At 41.1% G+C, this 16,987-nt stretch overlaps 3 protein-coding genes across 5 annotated transcripts; all 3 read left to right on the top strand.

Moving 5' to 3' along the window:
- Positions 1-403: 403 nt before the first annotated feature.
- mettl9 (methyltransferase like 9) lies at positions 404-4,934 on the top strand. Of its 2 annotated transcripts, XM_055057690.1 has the most exons (6): positions 404-568; positions 762-926; positions 1,925-2,115; positions 2,187-2,396; positions 2,960-3,144; positions 3,246-4,934. In XM_055057690.1, exons 2-6 carry the CDS (start codon positions 828-830, stop codon positions 3,473-3,475), a joined length of 915 nt encoding a protein of 304 aa, XP_054913665.1. In that variant the 5' UTR covers positions 404-568; positions 762-827; the 3' UTR covers positions 3,476-4,934. The 2 variants fall into 2 exon arrangements, with proteins under 2 accessions (XP_054913665.1, XP_054913664.1); XM_055057689.1 differs by lacking the exon at positions 404-568 and having other exon boundaries at positions 592-926.
- A 634-nt stretch (positions 4,935-5,568) lies between these two features.
- On the top strand, positions 5,569-10,510 carry LOC129377610 (ER lumen protein-retaining receptor 2). Its single transcript, XM_055057696.1, has 5 exons — positions 5,569-5,892; positions 7,389-7,489; positions 7,657-7,815; positions 7,896-8,148; positions 9,484-10,510. Exons 1-5 carry the CDS (start codon positions 5,802-5,804, stop codon positions 9,516-9,518), a joined length of 639 nt encoding a protein of 212 aa, XP_054913671.1. The 5' UTR covers positions 5,569-5,801; the 3' UTR covers positions 9,519-10,510.
- A 300-nt stretch (positions 10,511-10,810) lies between these two features.
- LOC129377497 (zinc finger protein 37 homolog) lies at positions 10,811-16,388 on the top strand. 2 transcript variants are annotated; one of them, XM_055057488.1, is made up of 7 exons: positions 10,811-11,101; positions 12,005-12,207; positions 12,339-12,440; positions 12,697-12,792; positions 13,045-13,152; positions 13,232-13,355; positions 14,130-16,388. In XM_055057488.1, exons 1-7 carry the CDS (start codon positions 11,071-11,073, stop codon positions 16,040-16,042), a joined length of 2,577 nt encoding a protein of 858 aa, XP_054913463.1. In that variant the 5' UTR covers positions 10,811-11,070; the 3' UTR covers positions 16,043-16,388. The 2 variants fall into 2 exon arrangements, with proteins under 2 accessions (XP_054913463.1, XP_054913461.1); XM_055057486.1 differs by having other exon boundaries at positions 13,042-13,152.
- The last annotated feature ends 599 nt before the right edge of the window (positions 16,389-16,987 follow it).

The following is a 16,987-nucleotide window of genomic DNA, read 5'->3' as shown; positions in this document are numbered from 1 at the left end:
AATAACGAGTGAATAGTTAAAAATCACTAGATACAAACAAACAAATAAATAAATAGCAAGGTATGCGGGTTTTACCTTTGAAAATTATTTTTATAATAAAAACATTTCTGGGTGTCCGCCTGACCGTCCAAGGACAGACAAATAAAAAACTATTTTCTCAAACTATGTCGTTTGTTTTGTATTAGATTGTCCTTTTTATGCGCAGTTTCTTATGTTAAATGGTTCTCTTTTTTGCTTTTAAAACCTGGCCAGTAAAACTGTTAAATATGGTTGTATTTGTGAGGGGGTGTGTGAAGGGGTCAAAAGCCATTTTTTAGATTTGCTCGCTCCCTTCAAGTCAAGCGCGCAGAAGCTGCGCGGCGCCGCAATGCGCAGATGAGGAAGTGCACTATGCGGAAGTAACTTCTTGTTTTTGTTGTATCAGGGCAGAGACTCATACGGCTTTAAACCTAACTGGACATTGTCGGTTCTACCCAACTAAGACCGTGTTTGTTTGTTTTTCCCCCCCTGAAGATTAAGAAGAATTAAACATTAGCAGGTGTCCTTAAACCCACCGCGCCCTCCTCAGGTTTGTTTGGTTGTCGCTTTGAAAGCGGAGACGTGTCGATTTGCACCTCCTGTTCTGTCACCATTCATTATTAAGCACATCTCTATCTGTCTCTGTGGCCGCTGTATCGACTTCTCGGCTGCTTCTGTCAGCTTTCATCGCTCAGACTTCTTTTTATTTTATTTTTTTGTCTTCCATTATGTGTCATATGCAGCTGAGAACACTGATTTTTGTAGCCTGGCTGCTGGGCTACGTGGCCTTCCTGCTCTCCATCAAGAGGATGTGGACAGGGAAACACATCCGCAGTCCGCTGGTCCGCTCTCTATTTATGAGCATGGTGACCGAGGAGGGTGAAGCGGGAACAGCCGACCATCCGGAGGTAAGGATGCGCATATACGGCCGGGATGGGAGCTTCACGGTGACGTGAAATATATTTTTTTGCCATGCTGTGACACCGATTCTATCCATCAAAGCGCCTCCTATACGAGTCATTGATGTGTTGTTTCTTAAGCCCTGACTATCTGTCTATCCCAATGACTTGTTGATTGTACTGTAAAAGAAGAAAAGGACTTTTTTTTCTGTAATTACAATTTTGATTACTTTTTTCCATAAGTGGATAAAAACCAGCATTAGAAACTGTTTTATGTATTTACTAAGATTAACTTTGTCAAATACTAAAGTAAACTTGATGTTCTGAAACTTTTTTAATGTGTCTGAAGTGATAAACCAAAAACATCTGTCAGGGGACATATAATTTGTTCGATTTTATATTTTTAAAGTAGTAGAGTACAGGTATTACCAGTACAGAGGTAGAAGTTGGAAAGCAATAAAACCATTTTAGAAAATCCAAACATAAACAAATGAAATGCAGAAAAGTCTGAAAGTTGAAATGCCTTTTAAAGACCACAAAGTCAATCAGATCTGATCATTATGTTACAGATAATGATCAGATCTAATGTGGCAGTAATTATCTCAGATGAAGGGAGGTGATTTCATAGTATTGGTGGTATAGGTTGAGCATAATGTGCATTGTTAGTTTTCTGCCTTGTATATTGCTATGCATGTTGTCTAAAAAGTCCAATTTTCCTTTAATTTGACCAGAGCACCTTCTTCCATGTTGGCTTGGACCCTCCTACATCGTTCATGGCAAATTATGACATCTTATGACTTTCTTGTTACAAATCTTCCATAAGATCATGGAGCAAGAGCCTCAGATCTGAGATTTTGGATCTCAACACACACATCATCCATTTTAAAATTCTGACTATGTAATGTGTAAACCGATTTTGCCCTTGCCTATTTCTTTCAAACTATCAAATCAGTTGAAGCCATTTGTTGTTGCCTTGTTCTCTTCCACCTTTTCCTGCCCTCGTTTAGTGGTACCGGTGCTGTCCAGACCTGCTGGGAGAATCAGTGCGCCCCCTGTTTGTCCAGAGCCACATGGACACTGAGACCAAGGCGTTTCTCAAGCACAGCCAGGAGAAGTCCAGCTGGCTTTTCACACAGCTCTATCACTCTCTGGTATCATCTGTCCTCAGTCCTATGGTGTCGCGCACCTCCATCAATGGGTGAGTGTTAACCAGGTGTCTTGTGTTTCAAGCCGAGGCGTTCCGTCTCTCTGATCTGCCGCCCGCCTCAGCTTTCTGGGCCGGGGCTCCATGTTCGTCTTTTCCGCCGATCAGTTCCAGCAGTTGCTACGGATCGGCCCGGACTGGGAGGCCGACAGGCTGCTGGATCTTGGAGCCGGGGACGGAGGAGTCACAGAGGTCATGGGAGTTCACTTCAAGCAGATCTACGCTACTGAGGTCTCGCCACCGATGAAGTGGCATCTCCAGAGGAGGAATTACACGTGAGTGGGCGCAGGGAGATGGTTCACTTCCTGGGACGAGAGATGCAAGTTTTGAAATGTTTTTGAACCTGTTTAAGTTATTAAAACACAGTCATATTCATGGGATTAATAATTTAAAAAATTATCTACTGTTTCCATGTACCTCGGGTCATTTGACTCTTTCGCCAGTTTATATATGAGCATTGCCATTTTGTCCCCTCCTACTTCTGTTTCATTTTATTGTATTGTTGTTGTAGTGGTTAAGCATTTTATGATTAACCATAAATATCCTTAAAAATGCCAAGATTTTCTGCGTAATTTCATTCAACTTATATTATGACCCAAAAACGTTTTGCTGCACTGTTTCCAATTTTGTTCTTATTCCCATTTTTCTTTGTTTTACTCCTAAAAAAGGAGTAGATCCTATTTATTATCTTGTGAAAATCAGATGTTTAAAAGAGGATTTTTTTTCAGCATGTCATTACTTACTGCGGTGTCATATATTCATTTGATCCCATTAAAATAGTTATTTTCAGTTAGCAGCGAGTGATAAAAGGGTTTTTGTGCACTTCTGATGTATATAGGCTGCTGGACATAGATGAGTGGCAGCACACTGGTTTCCAGTATGATGTAATCAGCTGCCTGAACCTGCTGGACCGCTGCGACGATCCTCTGCATCTCCTGCGGGACATCAGGAGCTCCCTGGTCCCCAAGACGGGAAGACTCGTCTTGGCTGCTGTGCTTCCCTTCCAACCTTACATTGAAGTCGGTCAGTGGGGAAACAACAAAGTCATGCTTTTGATTTGATTTCCAATCCAAAATAAAGTAAAAAGTACTTTTTTTTCTTTTTTTTTCCTCCTCATCTCCTAGGAGGGAAGTGGGAGCGTCCGAAAGAGCACCTTAAAATCGCGGGAAAGATGTGGGAGGAGCAAGTCACAAATCTGTGCAGTCAGGTTTTCAAGAGGGCGGGTTTTGAGTTGGAGGCCGTGACCAGACTGCCGTACCTCTGCGAAGGCGACATGTATAACGACTACTATGTACTGGATGATGCGGTTTTTGTTCTCAAGGCATCAGAGGACGCTGGAGATTCTCCTCAGTGAGAATGGAACTGATTGTCAGAGGTGGGGATGCGCTCCAAATGTTTTAGGGGTTTCTTTTTTCTTCATGGGTGGCAGTGGAATGTAAAACGTGTCGTTCTTGCAGTCATCCGTTTCCGACTTGGGTGGAAATGGGGAGTTGCATGTGAAGCTCAGGTGCTCCGGTTTAGATCTTTTGGATCCAGAGATACCTCAACTACTTAAGCAATAAGGGGGGAAAAAAAGAGAGGCTATCAGGACAGCCACTAAAAATGAGGTTCTAACATATCATCACCGTGCTGTAAGTGTTAATCTGTAAAGTCTGGTACTTGTGTTTTGTGTTAAGATTTAAATGTTAACTTCACCAGTGAAGGCAAACATCTATTTTTTTTTTTACATGACAATTGTAAATACTAATGGAAAAAGTAAAATATTTACATTTTCTGGTTACTGAGTAAAGGTTCAGCAAAACAAAGTGAACTTATAACTCTGCCTTTAGTGCTTTCTATCAAGTTTATTAGTAAAAGCTCTCAAATTTGCTCATTCACCTGTAAATCTGAGTAGCACAGGAGTGAACCTACAAAAACAGAGGCGAACTAAATCATTTTAGGGCCCGGGCAAAATTAAAGCCAACAGTCCACCACTTTTTTTTTTCTTTAACCATTCGGTTTTCTGTTATTTCTTTTTTTGTTGTCTAAGAGCTACTTGCAGTTTCCTGCTGTTTTTACTGCTGCGAGTGTTTTATCATTGCAGTATTCAACATTTCTTTGTGTACAATTGTTTCAGTCTTAGTTAGATCTTTATTCGTTTTATCTGTATCTGCGGATGTTGCTTTCTGGGACAAGATGCGTTTGATTTTTTTTTTTCTTGCTCATGGCTGGAGTACATGGTAGCTTAAATTTCTGCAGTGTTCATTTTAAATGGGAAGCCATTTGGTCTTGGAGGATTTATTGTCATATTATGCACACACACAACAAAGGACCATGTTGTATTGACTGTCTGTAAAGATGGGAAAAACACTAAGGTTAGAAAAATGCCAAAAAATGTTAGGTCAACCCAATAAAATACATGACACAAATTGTAAGCTATACTGACTAAAAATATAAAATACTTTGCAAAACATTTACACACATTTTCTGGAGGTACTGCTGACAAAATTTACAGCTTTTGAGGCCTAGCTAAAATGAGGTTATACGTTGAACAAGAGCAAAAATGTAAGTTCTAATTGCACCTTAGAGCTATTTAACACTTTTTTCCCAACATGTTTATGTTGGAGGTTTTTCTACAAATGTGTTATGAAGTCTAGCTCTGACATATGATAGCTTCATTGGTTAATTTGTTATTTTACTGTTTTCCCCCCCAACCACTTGATGTAAAATAAGGTTTGTTTTCCAGATGATGATGCCAAATGACAATTCAAAAATGTGCCATGATGTTTTTGTGAGTAAAAGTTGTGTTCCTGGATAAAAACTACACATTTTTAGATGATTTGTCTTTTGTGTTTTGTTTTCATTCAGTGACATGAAAGGCCATTATTTTCAATCCGACAATTTGTAGTTTCTGATCAAACTTCCAAGTCAGTATCTTTGCCCATAAAAAGAGAGAGAGAGAAAACAAATAGGGTGATCTGTTGTCAAATCGAGAAGTTTTTATAATGACAATTTATTATTATTATTATTATTTTTAAATTAAGTCTGAAGCTCCAGTTTTGTGCGTGACATATCACATTGATTTTGTGATTGTTGTGCATACTAACGAATGTACTCGGTAACATACATTGAAACGTATAATTTACCTTAAAATATGTCAAGAAAATATTAAAATCGCATCTAAAATGGTCTAAGCCACATTTACTTATCATGATCAACTTTTGCTCGTGATTGCCGATTTTACAACATCTCCCACCTATTTTCCTGAAAAAACAACTTTATCGTGTATCCTAATGACACGTCAAATATATCCGCCATACAGCTCAGCGGAATGTGCTGTCATCTTGAAATTATCAACTAGTCAAGAGAACCCGGAGCTTTTTTTCTGAAACGCAAGGCACGCTTCGCTCCACATAAATTACGCAAATGAGGCAGTGCGCTTTTCTGATTGGCTGATGTTCGTTCGTTTCTCGCCCGTCATTGGACGCCGCTGTGTTGGCCACGTCTCCCAGCCACGTCGCTCGCCACTCGCCATTTTCTCCCTTTCACCCCGAGCTAAGTACCGTAGTTTTTTTTTCTGGCGTCGCGTGTGTGTTCAGCTTTACAGTTGGGCTGGGTGGAAAAGGGAGCGTTACCGGAGAGGAACGGAATTCACCGAAGAGCTTTGAGATCGGTTGGTGACTGAGGGGGCTTCCTCAAACATGAACATTTTCAGGCTAACCGGCGACTTGTCCCACCTAGCAGCCATCATCATTTTGTTGCTAAAAATATGGAAAAGCAGGTCCTGTGCAGGTGAGTACACCCCTTCCTTCTTTCTTTCACACAAAACTCAGTTTTAAAAATGTCCGTTCAAAATGTAAGCATTTATCTCGGTCTTTCAATTGAACTTCACATATTAGCTCCAAGCTAACGTTAGCTATAACTTGCTAGCAGCACCCGGTGTTGTAAAGCTACCATTTCTGTCAGAAAATATGACGTTTCACACCGACGAAGAACAATGCGAAGCTGTAATGAACGCCTGCAGGTGGCTTTAGTGGCGACCGGATTCCTAAGTGTCGTCAGCTGACTGTGCATGGTTTGCTCTTAGTTTGACATGCTCGGCCCTTCAGCATTTCTATTATCCACCTACAATGCGCTACTTCCACGTTTTTAACGCTTATTTCACCACAGTTGGGTTTTGTGTGTTCTGTGACGTGGCAGTGGCCCGTTCAGAAGTAACAGTCCCAGAGTCCACGCTTTGGCTGTGTCCTGGAGAGTCGCAGGAGGCAGTTTGCTGTGTTTTCATAGTTGTTTTGTGTTTTCTCTCTCTCTCATTTTTTGTTTGGATCAAATGTTACAGCTGTGCATCAGTCAGCTCCTTGAGTTATCACTGCTGCTTGCAGGAGATTGACTCAGATCGTTACCTCTCCCGGTCTTATAGAACCTCCAGAGACCTATTTCAGTATTGGTGTCCCCGTCCTGCGAGCCGGATATTAACCCAAAACTAATGCACAGGGAGGCATATAGGTACTTTCTGAGATGTATGCAAGCATATTACAGGCACTCCTCTGGAGGTTTTGCACGGACAAACAATTGTTCCGCCATTGTTTTGGCGCCCCCTCTAGCGTGGCGCCCCTCTAGGAGTGCATACCCAGTTTTTGTGTCGCATATAATGCATCACAGTTGAGTTCTGATTAGTTAGCATTATTGTAAAGATACTCTAGGAGTATTGGCACTAGTCTGTTGATTAGACCGTTATACTTTTTCATTCAATAATTTCCCCAAAACACATGTTTTTAAGAATTTTGTCAAAAACGTTTAAAAGTATTGTACACTTATTTTATTTAGTTGGATTCAGAGTTGGAAGTTTCTCCACCTCACTGCTCTCATATTCTTGTATTAATTGTGTAAACTGATGGTGAGGTATTAAAAATAACTTATGTCTGAGTTAAAATTAAATGTGTGTTTTTAGAGGCTTTTATTTCTATTTATTGCCTCTCTCTGATAGACATTATTAATTTAAGTCATCTGAACATGAAGAGCATACATTTTCACCTGATTACTTGGCCTAGACGGTATGAATCAGTGAAGATTATATTGTCCAGATTATGATCATATTACCTGCCATAACAATTATGGATGACAAGAAAACTATTGGTCACACACAACACTAATAAAAGACACTTGACACTGGTAGTTTGGCAATAAAACAGTCTGTGCCAGACAGCAGCAGCATACTTCCTTCCTGTTCCTGTGAGAAGAATGCACTCTTTAACTTCCTGTTCCTGCCACCTACTCTCTCCTTGCAGGTATTTCTGGAAAGAGTCAGGTCCTGTTTGCCTTGGTGTTCACCACTCGCTACCTGGACTTGCTTACGTCTTTCATCTCCCTCTACAACACCACAATGAAGGTAAATCGCATTGCGAGGAGCATTTCCCGAAAGGCGTGAGCACACAGTGCTGAGGTGGATCTTACCCTTGAACTAACACGCTTGTGTTTGCTGAAGGATGATCCGCATCCTCCCGCCCCGCGTGATTCTGTTTGCGTTAAGCCAGAGCATTTGTTGTCGTCCTGCAGGTTATCTACATCGGATGCGCTTACGCCACCGTCTACCTGATCTACATGAAGTTCAAGGCGACGTACGACGGGAACCATGACACGTTCAGAGTGGAGTTCCTGGTGGTCCCAGTGGGCGGACTGGCTTTCTTGGTCAATCATGACTTCTCTCCTCTGGAGGTCAGTCATCCACACCAATTTTAAAGCAAATCTTTTATCCAATACAGTCAAAAACATTCTTGGAATTGCTTATCCTACAGATCCTGTGGACATTTTCCATCTACTTGGAATCGGTGGCCATCCTCCCGCAGCTATTCATGATCAGCAAAACGGGAGAAGCTGAGACTATCACCACCCACTACCTGTTCTTTCTAGGACTCTACAGGGCCCTCTACCTCATCAACTGGATATGGAGGTTCTACTTTGAAGGATTCTTTGATATGATCGCAATTGTGGCAGGAGTGGTGCAGACAATCCTATACTGCGATTTCTTCTATTTGTATGTAACAAAAGGTGAGAGCTTTAAAAAAATTTTAATGCTTTTAATTTTTACAAAGAATGTGTAACCTTTTTCTAAAGCATTTAGGTGATAAACATCGTAAAACATGTATCTTGTGTGGTCTTATGTAGCCAGTTTCTCCTCGGTCACAAAGCACAGAACCTCGCTCTGTTTGTAAAGGTCAGGGTTCTCTTGTAACGAAACTCGCCTTTGGGAGTGTTTCAGGTTGCAAAGGAACATTTGGACAACCACATACTGAAATAGAGAGTCCATCCCATTGGGGCAGGTAGAGGCTGGGCCAGACTTTAGAAAAGGCTTTCTTGAGCAGTAACCCAGGGCTTCAACTTTTGGGGGACTCCAAAGATTTTATTTTTTTATTTATAAATGAATACTAGCTTTGAATTGTTCTTTAAATAAAATGTTTAGGCCCATATCAGATTATGTTAAAATTTGGGGATTTTATCAATATAAACTTTGCATTTTAAAATACAAAGTTATAATTATTATTTTTTTAAAACAATATGAAGCTACTGCTCAGGGGATGCATTCAATCTGCCATGCATCAGTTCATGTATAGGTAACCTACAATGTATTGTAATTTGCTTGAGTATAATTTTTTTTCCTCCGTTGTGGGTGTCGTGGCCCAAATCCTTGTAAATCTGGCCCTGGATAAAGGTATTAAAGTTGGGACAATGGAGACAACTGGGCTGGAGATGTGGGATGTTTCAGACTTGGATTTAAAGGATGTGCTGTTGACATTTTCATGCCGAATACCTCATGGCATCTTTATGTGGATAAGAGTTGGCAGTAAATGAGGTGAATATTAGCTTCATGTTAGTAAAACAAAAAACCCCAGAAAACAAATGTCAACTCTACCTCCACTACACAACTCTGCTGCTCTCTGATCCAGAAACTGCTCAGCCTGTGCTTTACCAGATTCTAATCATGTCCATCTTGGGCTTTCTTGATGGAAAATGTGGTTGCTCAAATATTTTTATTTTTTAGTATAGAATTTTAAAAAGGACGTCAGAGGAAGCGCAACAGGTGTGAGTAGCTGTTTGACAGGAAGAAACTTTTTGTGTTTTTTCGGTTCATTTGGACTGCACCTTTTTAACAGTGAGACTGCAGAAGAAAACGGGCTGAATGAATAGGTGTTATCGTACCCATTTACTTAAATTGTCACGTTGAAATATTTTCTGTTTGATTTAAAATGGTAATTCTTGCGCTAAAGTAATTTCAACTGTTCTAACATTATTCTTCAGGCACTTCATGAGCATGTCCTCATATTTGTTCTTATGTCAGGTCATCTTGCTGCGTCTTAGTGCTGTTTCTTCTCTGCCTGGTTTCAGTTCTCAAAGGAAAGAAGCTGAGTCTGCCAGCCTAAGTGCCAAAGAGAAGTGAATTGGCAAATTGGGAGCGATCGGAGGGGAACGGGAACAGCAGTGGACACCTTTTGCAAAATATCCCCCCCAAATAAAAGAATAATAATTACAATGGTATCACATCCCTTCCTCCTCCACCACGGCCTTCTCCTCTTCCCCTCCAACCAGCGTAAGATGCCTGAGACAGAGCAACTCTGGAGCTGCCGACTGATCCTGAACCGGTGGATTCGGAACGCCTGCATTCGGATTTCTGTTTGATGCATCTTGCCTTAACTTTTTTTATTGCTCTGTATAAAGGAAGCGAAACACTGCAGGTTTTCTACATAAAAAAGGAGGATCATTGGCATGTAATGGGTGAAGACAGCTAAGATTTGACAGTGTATAATATTAGAGTTGGATTTCTTGTGCTGGGAGAATGTTGAGTTTGTAATATTTGCAATCAAAACAAATGTTCTTTCATAAAAAACAGGGACATTTGTTAAATAATTTAAAAAATGGACAAATTATTCATGTTTCCCCCTACATTTATTTGACTATTTTACATTCCCACTTGTAAAGCTTCTTCTGGCATAAAAATGCAGTACATGTAACGTTCTCTGTCCAAGAAAGAAAAATGCAGCAAGTTGGACACAACTCATTATTTGTTCAGATGCCATCAGAACTGATTTTGTTTTGTCAGTGTATTTTAACCGTTCATATTTAAAGGCTTGTGACGAGTAAATCCAGAAAGCTCGGGTTTAAGAAAACAAGCCAGTAAACTCATTTCTGTAAATGACTTTTTACATGAACTCCTACTCAGTAAGTACACATCACTTGTAATTACACATTATTGCCAAGCTTGTTCATTTCAGAAAAATGTTCTTTTTCACATTTAAGATCCATAAACTGAAGCTTATGTGCTGTAGTCGAAGCCTCGCTACAGAAAGTTTTCATCTTTTAGGTGGAGATGTATTTATTTTTTTCTCGCTGTTTCCAATAAACAGAGTCCGGAGAATTGTTTTGTGTCATCTATTTGTTTTCCGCACCCCATTGTATTCACTGGTGTTCTTGACCATTTGTCTTTGGTGATTAACTCCAAGCTTTTGAGGTTGGAAGACCTGTTTGCCATCACTATTTAATTCCAAGATTCAAGTTAAAAGCCTATATGTATTTATATATATATAAAATTTTGTGTGTGTGTGTTGAGAGAGCAGTTATCTTCTCCAAAACACGTTTTTTGAGCTTTTACGATATCCGTAGTTCTCTCGATAAGTGCCCTGAACAAGCGCGCGCGTATTTTGCCGTCCGGGCGGTGTAAACCGACGAGGAGCACAGACAGGGGGAGCTGGATCTTACGGGGAAACACGAATCAATGTAACACCGTCTCTCTGGCTGCAAGGGGGAGGCTGCAGGGGGGGAACAGATTTTCACAGGGGAACAGAATTTCGCACAAGACCGGAATAGAAAAGACGTCGGACAAAGCCTTCATACATGCTAAAAGGAAGTAACCGAGAGAGCCCATTTTATTCAGTTATGTCTAGTTTTCGTTAAATTAAGTGTTAGATCAACTGCGACATGGAAGATATTTCTCAGGAACGTTCTTTAGGTGAGTTACGGCCACTGGCTGCCTAAACACATGGTGCAGCTAGCTAGCTAGCATGGCTTAGCTGCACGCTAATGTTAGTGAGCGCGAAGCTCTACATCTAAAAGAGTATTCATATCTTTTTAAAATTAACGTGGAGCAAAAATAAACGTCACTATGATTTTTCTCATATTTTTAAAAACCCCTTCGGACGCTGCATTTTGTTGCTGAAACATCGTATTTATAGCCTTTGAAATGTGTGATAGATGTTTTTCTTTTGTGCAAAGACATTAGGAAAAAGTTGCCAGTGTCAGAAAATTGTGCAGCTCGAACATCATTTTTAAATGACTTATTAAGGAAGTTAAAAATGCAAAGCCGAGTAGAATTTATTTAGATAAAGCCGTCCAAATTTATGGAAAAATAAAGGTTTGCATAATGGAAAGTGGTATTGATTTTAATGAGAAATTAGGTAATTATTAGATTGTTGTAAGCTGCAACACGAGCCTAACTAGTAAGATTGACAGTGGGTATGAGGGTTCTCTGCAAATGTCCTGTGTTTGGCTTCCGTAAACTTTACTGTGTACCACACTTATCTACTATACTCTCATGTATCCAAAGAACTTTATTGTTAAATTTAAATAGATGTTAGGAAGACTTATTTAATAGCAATTGGATCCCCTTCGTTTCTGATCGGGTGGAGATTAGATTCTTTGAAAAAAAAAGCACAAATTACATTAATAGCCTTGGAGGTCAGAGTCATCAGATAGTTGATGGAGTGGTTTGGGATTATTGTATCGCTCATACTCAACAGATAAATTGGTTTTTGCTTGTCCGAGCTTAAAAATGAGAGGAATTGCATGCTTGTTCTTAAAACATGAAATAAAACCAACGATCCTTCTTGTTCATGTAGCATCTGTTTACCTGCAGGTGCGCCTTTCTCTCTCTCCGCTCTGCGTCTCCTGGTGCCGCCTCTACGCCTGGCCTCTGCAGCGATCTGGCAGACCGTCCAGCAGAAGGTTGTGGCTGACTACGGCATCCTGGAGGAATTTGTTTCTTTGGTTACCGACACAATTCCAGAGCTGCTTACCAGTCGGCAGAGGGCCCAGCTCACTCTGGGTCTGAGAGCACGGGTAAGTTGTCGTCCAGATTCAAACCCCGCCTGTAGTTTTGATGCAATTAACACAGCTAAGCGTAATGACAACCAATCACAACAGTTGTTTAGGAGGAAAAAAGAACGTGTTTTTCTTTGGGGTTTTTTCAGTTGATCTTGGATTTATGCCAACGGGAAACTGCGCCTGACTGCGAGCTTGTTGAACCACATTTGAACAGGATGGAAGTCCTCATCGGGTCATGGCTTGAAGAGGTGACTGAAACTCCGCTGATGTCAAACTTTTGCTGAGCAACCTACATGTTCTTGCAGTCAACTGAAACGTACTGTCACAAATTAGGCCCAGGGGTTGAAGTCCACCCACCCCAATAATGCATCCTTGATCCACCTTGGGAGTTAGTTGTTAAACTGCATTCTGCAAGGGCTTTTTGTCTCAATATTTGGTTTTTCATTTCTTAATGTATTCGCTCCTTTTCACTGCTTGAATGTTTATCGATGGCTTATCTTACAGGTTGGTGGTCCAAATCCAGAAGTGTCCCACTTGGACTTTGTGGATCTGGTTAAGAAGCTACTGGGAAGCCCTGATGAGAGAGAACGCTTCTTTCAGGTTAGGCTTGTTGATCCGCTTTTAGTTTGCTGTAATTATTATCATTTGTTGCCTAATTCTAGGGCTGAGATAGTTTGTTAAATAACACATCAGGCTCTCAATATCTAGGATTCTGGTTAAAAATAACGTCTGCCAACAGCCTATAGAACCATTTTTAATTATTAGTCAGGGAAAAAGTCTTTATCTTTTTTTCTGTTTGTCTGTATTTATTTATTTACTTATAAATAAAATATACTTCCTACTTCCCAGCAGAGTTTCCGTGAAGATTTTGGTGCAAAATATGACAAAGCCGTCGATGCCCTGATGTGGTTGTTTTTGACTAGACTTGAAAACATCCTTCCTGTTCAAACTTTCCATCAGGTACATGAATAAATTCCAGTTTCTGTCTCCTCTTCAAATTGGCAGACAGTAAAACGTCCTTACCGTTTTCTGTACGCAGGTTGCATCCGTGTTCGGGGAGGTTTCATGTGTCTTGGCAGAATATGTGCAGCCTGTGTCTCAGTGTGACGAGCTCAAAAACCTCCTGCAACATCACAAAGACCTCAGTCGACTGCATCGCAATGGTAAGAGAACCGCGTGACTGACTTGCAAAAGCCGGTGAAGTAAATTGACGCTTTTTGATCAAATTTAAAATTCACAAAAAGCAGTATAGTCTCCCAAATGTTTCCAAGTTGCAAAAAAAAGTTACTTTCTAAAGACGTCAAGGGTTAGGATAGCAATGTTAAAAGTTGACTAGAACCTGGTTAGTCTTGTTGCGTCGAGCTCTTTACATGTCAAGAGATACCACTTCACATGCGGGCTCCTGGCACATAGGAAGCGATATGCAGCATGCTTCCCACTGCAGGACGGCTCCCAGCTGTGGAGAAGGATGCGCACCTCCAAGTTGTACACAGGGTTGGCTATGTTGGTTGCTGAGAAACTGAAAAAAGTTGGCTGCTTTTAAAGCTGCAAAAATGTAGCCCTCAAATATTGGCTGGGAACTTGGAAGTTGTAAAGACAGAGTATAGTTGGAACTAGTAATTTGTAGATCTGATTGAGCAAATCTGGAAATTTCCAAACAGGAAGTGAATACTCCAGCGACACTTGACATGCTACTAAAAGAGCTTTGAAAGAGCAACTAATTTCGACCGCAAGCCAATAATGCATCGACTGACTGTCGGGTGTTTTATTATCCGTAAGTTAGAATAATCAAAATTTCTGGAAATAAAAGCTTGAAATAATTTGCAGTTTTAATGAATTAGTACGATATGAGTTTGACTTTCTTGCAAGCCTTCATAAAATGTATCTCATGCACTTTAGTCTTGTACAAAAAATGATCTTTTTCATCTCTTTTCCAGATATTTCTCTTGATGGTTCCTGTATCATCTCTGCCCTCAAACTTCCTTCTCTAAAATCGAGCAAGACATCTGAAAGTAAAACAGAAGTTGATGTTGTGGACTGTGTCCCATCATGCCCATCACCTATGGAAGAAGACTCTTCACCATTACTCGAAGCATCCCAAATGGAAAATGGAACACAGCTTCCCAAGAATGAAAATCAAACTGAGAAGAACGTGGGTGACGTCCTTGAAGGTCCAGGGAAGGCTGCGTCTCGCGTCGTGAAGAAGCGTAAAGTTCCTGGGAAAAAACTAGAGGAACCAACGATCACAATCTCTCGCCCCGTGAGGGCTAACAGGGGAATGTTAATGAAGAAGATTCTTGAGAAGGAGAAAAAGGAGCTACGGGATAAAACCCCACCGGACAAAAACCCCGCTTCCAGGAAAACCAGACAATCCAACAAGACTCCCTCTTTACTGACTGATAAGCAAGAGTCTGTTCGCTCCAGCAAATTGTCTCCGCATAAGTCTCCTGTAGCCACATGCAGTGAGGATGACTCCTGGTCGTACTACTCGGAGAAGTCTTGCCAAGACGATCTCAGTAATGCAGATTCCTGGTCTTACTACTCAGACGACGATGGTTCATTTGCAACACCTGTCAGCAGTCCCGCTGAAAATGATTCATTTTCTAGCTGCTCTAATGCGCACACTCCTGAAAACAAGTCCTCTCCATCCCCAAAACCGAAACGGTCCAATACGAAAGCCAGCACTCCAAAAAAGACTCGGAATTTCGTGTGTTTCATTTGCAAAGAGCAGGTGAGCAAAAAGCTGCGAGCTCACATAAAAAACCACTTTCCCGACAAAGACTACAGCTGCCCCCAATGTGGCACCAAGTATAAACTCCTCTCTTCGCTTGAGAGACACTTGAAAAAGACCTGCTTCGAGTACCACCTCAAGAATGTAGATCCCACCAAGCCGGAGGAAACCCAGAACCTTTCCAAGTGCGACAAGTGTGGAGTTGCATTTCAGTACAAGATTTCCTTACAAAAGCACCTGCTCACACACCACGAGCTCTACTGCAGTGTGTGTCGGACGGTGCTGCGAGACGGGGAAACGTTGGCCCGACACAAAACGGCGCACACACCGTTTCAGTGCACCCGCTGTGACCAGACCTTCACCGTTTTCAAGCACTTGGTTAGGCATTTCGAAAACACCCACCAAATGAGCAAACCCTTCAAATGCAATCACTGTCCAAAGATTTCACCGAAGCTCAATGCTTTGATCAGACACGAATGGCAGCACACAGGTCATCTACCCTTCCAGTGTGGCCAGTGCAGTTTGAAGTTCAAGTCATTCTCATATCTTTTGTCCCATGAAAAAGTCCACAAAGGGGAGAAACCCTGCCTGTGCTCGGAATGTGGAAAGACTTTTGCCCACAGATCCAACCTGTACCGCCACATTAGACTCATCCACAGTGCTTCTAGAAATGAGAAGAATTATTCTTGCTCCCAGTGCGAGAAGATCTTTAAAGAAAAGGCCACCCTGATAAGACATCAGAGGACCAAGCACCTCCAGCAACTGTTCCGCAGGGAGTGCCCCTACTGCAGTAAGATGGTCGCTCCGTCAACATTGGCAAGGCATAAAATGATGCACATGGGACAGAGCCCCTTCAAATGCACCACCCCTGATTGCGAGAGTGCCTACAGAACTGCTTCAGAGCTGAAGAGGCACGTCCTTTTACACCACACCAATGAGCGACCTCACAAATGCGACGTCTGTGGAAAGGGCTTTGTACGCCTCGGCGATCTCAACTTGCACGCAAAAATCCACACTAAGGAAAGACCGTTTGTTTGCCACATCTGCGGAAAGGCTTTCCTCAAGTCCTACAGCATGTTCAGACATAAAAGGCTTCTACACTCATCTGTGCCGGATTAGAGTAAAATTGTAGAAACGCTTGAAAGAAAGCAGTGAAAATGTTATGAAGCAAATGCAAATATTGAGAAAAATGTGTGTACCCAACAGCAGGTGTACCGTTGTCGGACGGATCGAAATGTTTTGGAGATGAACTTTTTACAGTACTATATACGAGGCTCTGCGGTAAGTAATACTGGACCAAAGAGTGGCAACATTTTTTTTCACAAACTGGTGTTGGATGGTGAAACTCCTTTTGTGCAGCTTGATGTAGATTGTAACTGATTTTGCGCTCTAAGGAGATTACAATTGGTATTGAAATTTCCTGACACGCCTTTGCTGAGAAATAAAACAGTAATTGCACAAGAAATTTTCAGTGGTATGTCAATTTCGACTTCCTGCTTGGCTGACATATATATGAAAGAGGATTGGTAGAAACATCCTACAAATGTCACCTTTGTTTTAAGGTTCGTCACATTTTCTAGCAAAGGGGTTTGAACTTGGTTCTTAAGGGTGAAATGCAATTTAAAAAGAGATCCTTGTCCTTATTTTCTTACATTAAATCAAACCAAATATTTTCTGCTTTTAGGACTACCAAAGTTATCTGGCCATGAGATTGACATAGGCAGAGATGTGGATGTGTTTTGAGGGACACCAGGTTAAACCGAAATCAGTGGACAAATTGTGTGCACCCAATCAGTTGCGTTCTTTTTTTCTAAAGAAAAATATCTTAATCAGTATTGCATCTGTGACCGCTAGAACAGGATATATGTTTTTGTTCGTCAGTGCAATTACAAGAAAACATCCAAGAATGTAATATACAATATGAAATTTCAAACATAAAATTGGAACTTGGGGCCAAAAAGTCTCATTTGCTTTGAAGGTGTGCTCTCCATGGAAAGATTATCAGGTTACTTTTGAATTAATGCCACATTTTTTAAAAATTGTGGCCCAAAACTTTTAAGATTC

The sequence above is a fragment of the Poeciliopsis prolifica genome, unplaced genomic scaffold, assembly GCF_027474105.1.
Source record: "Poeciliopsis prolifica strain line A6 unplaced genomic scaffold, Auburn_PproV2 SCAFFOLD048, whole genome shotgun sequence".
Lineage (NCBI taxonomy): Eukaryota > Metazoa > Chordata > Actinopteri > Cyprinodontiformes > Poeciliidae > Poeciliopsis > Poeciliopsis prolifica.
Note: the sequence above shows the minus strand (reverse complement) of the source record. Positions and strands in the feature narration are given on the sequence as shown.

Coding starts and splice junctions, on each gene's coding strand:
- mettl9 (XM_055057689.1), top strand. CDS start 747: ATGTGTCATATGCAGCTGAGAACACTGATTTTTGTAGCCTGGCTGCTG. Junction 927..1,924: donor GAACAGCCGACCATCCGGAG/GTAAGGATGCGC, acceptor GCCCTCGTTTAG/TGGTACCGGTGCTGTCCAGA. Junction 2,397..2,959: donor CTCCAGAGGAGGAATTACAC/GTGAGTGGGCGC, acceptor TGATGTATATAG/GCTGCTGGACATAGATGAGT.
- LOC129377610 (XM_055057696.1), top strand. CDS start 5,802: ATGAACATTTTCAGGCTAACCGGCGACTTGTCCCACCTAGCAGCCATC. Junction 7,816..7,895: donor ATGACTTCTCTCCTCTGGAG/GTCAGTCATCCA, acceptor CTTATCCTACAG/ATCCTGTGGACATTTTCCAT. Junction 8,149..9,483: donor CTATTTGTATGTAACAAAAG/GTGAGAGCTTTA, acceptor GCCTGGTTTCAG/TTCTCAAAGGAAAGAAGCTG.
- LOC129377497 (XM_055057486.1), top strand. CDS start 11,071: ATGGAAGATATTTCTCAGGAACGTTCTTTAG. Junction 11,102..12,004: donor TTCTCAGGAACGTTCTTTAG/GTGAGTTACGGC, acceptor GTTTACCTGCAG/GTGCGCCTTTCTCTCTCTCC. Junction 12,208..12,338: donor CTCTGGGTCTGAGAGCACGG/GTAAGTTGTCGT, acceptor GGGTTTTTTCAG/TTGATCTTGGATTTATGCCA.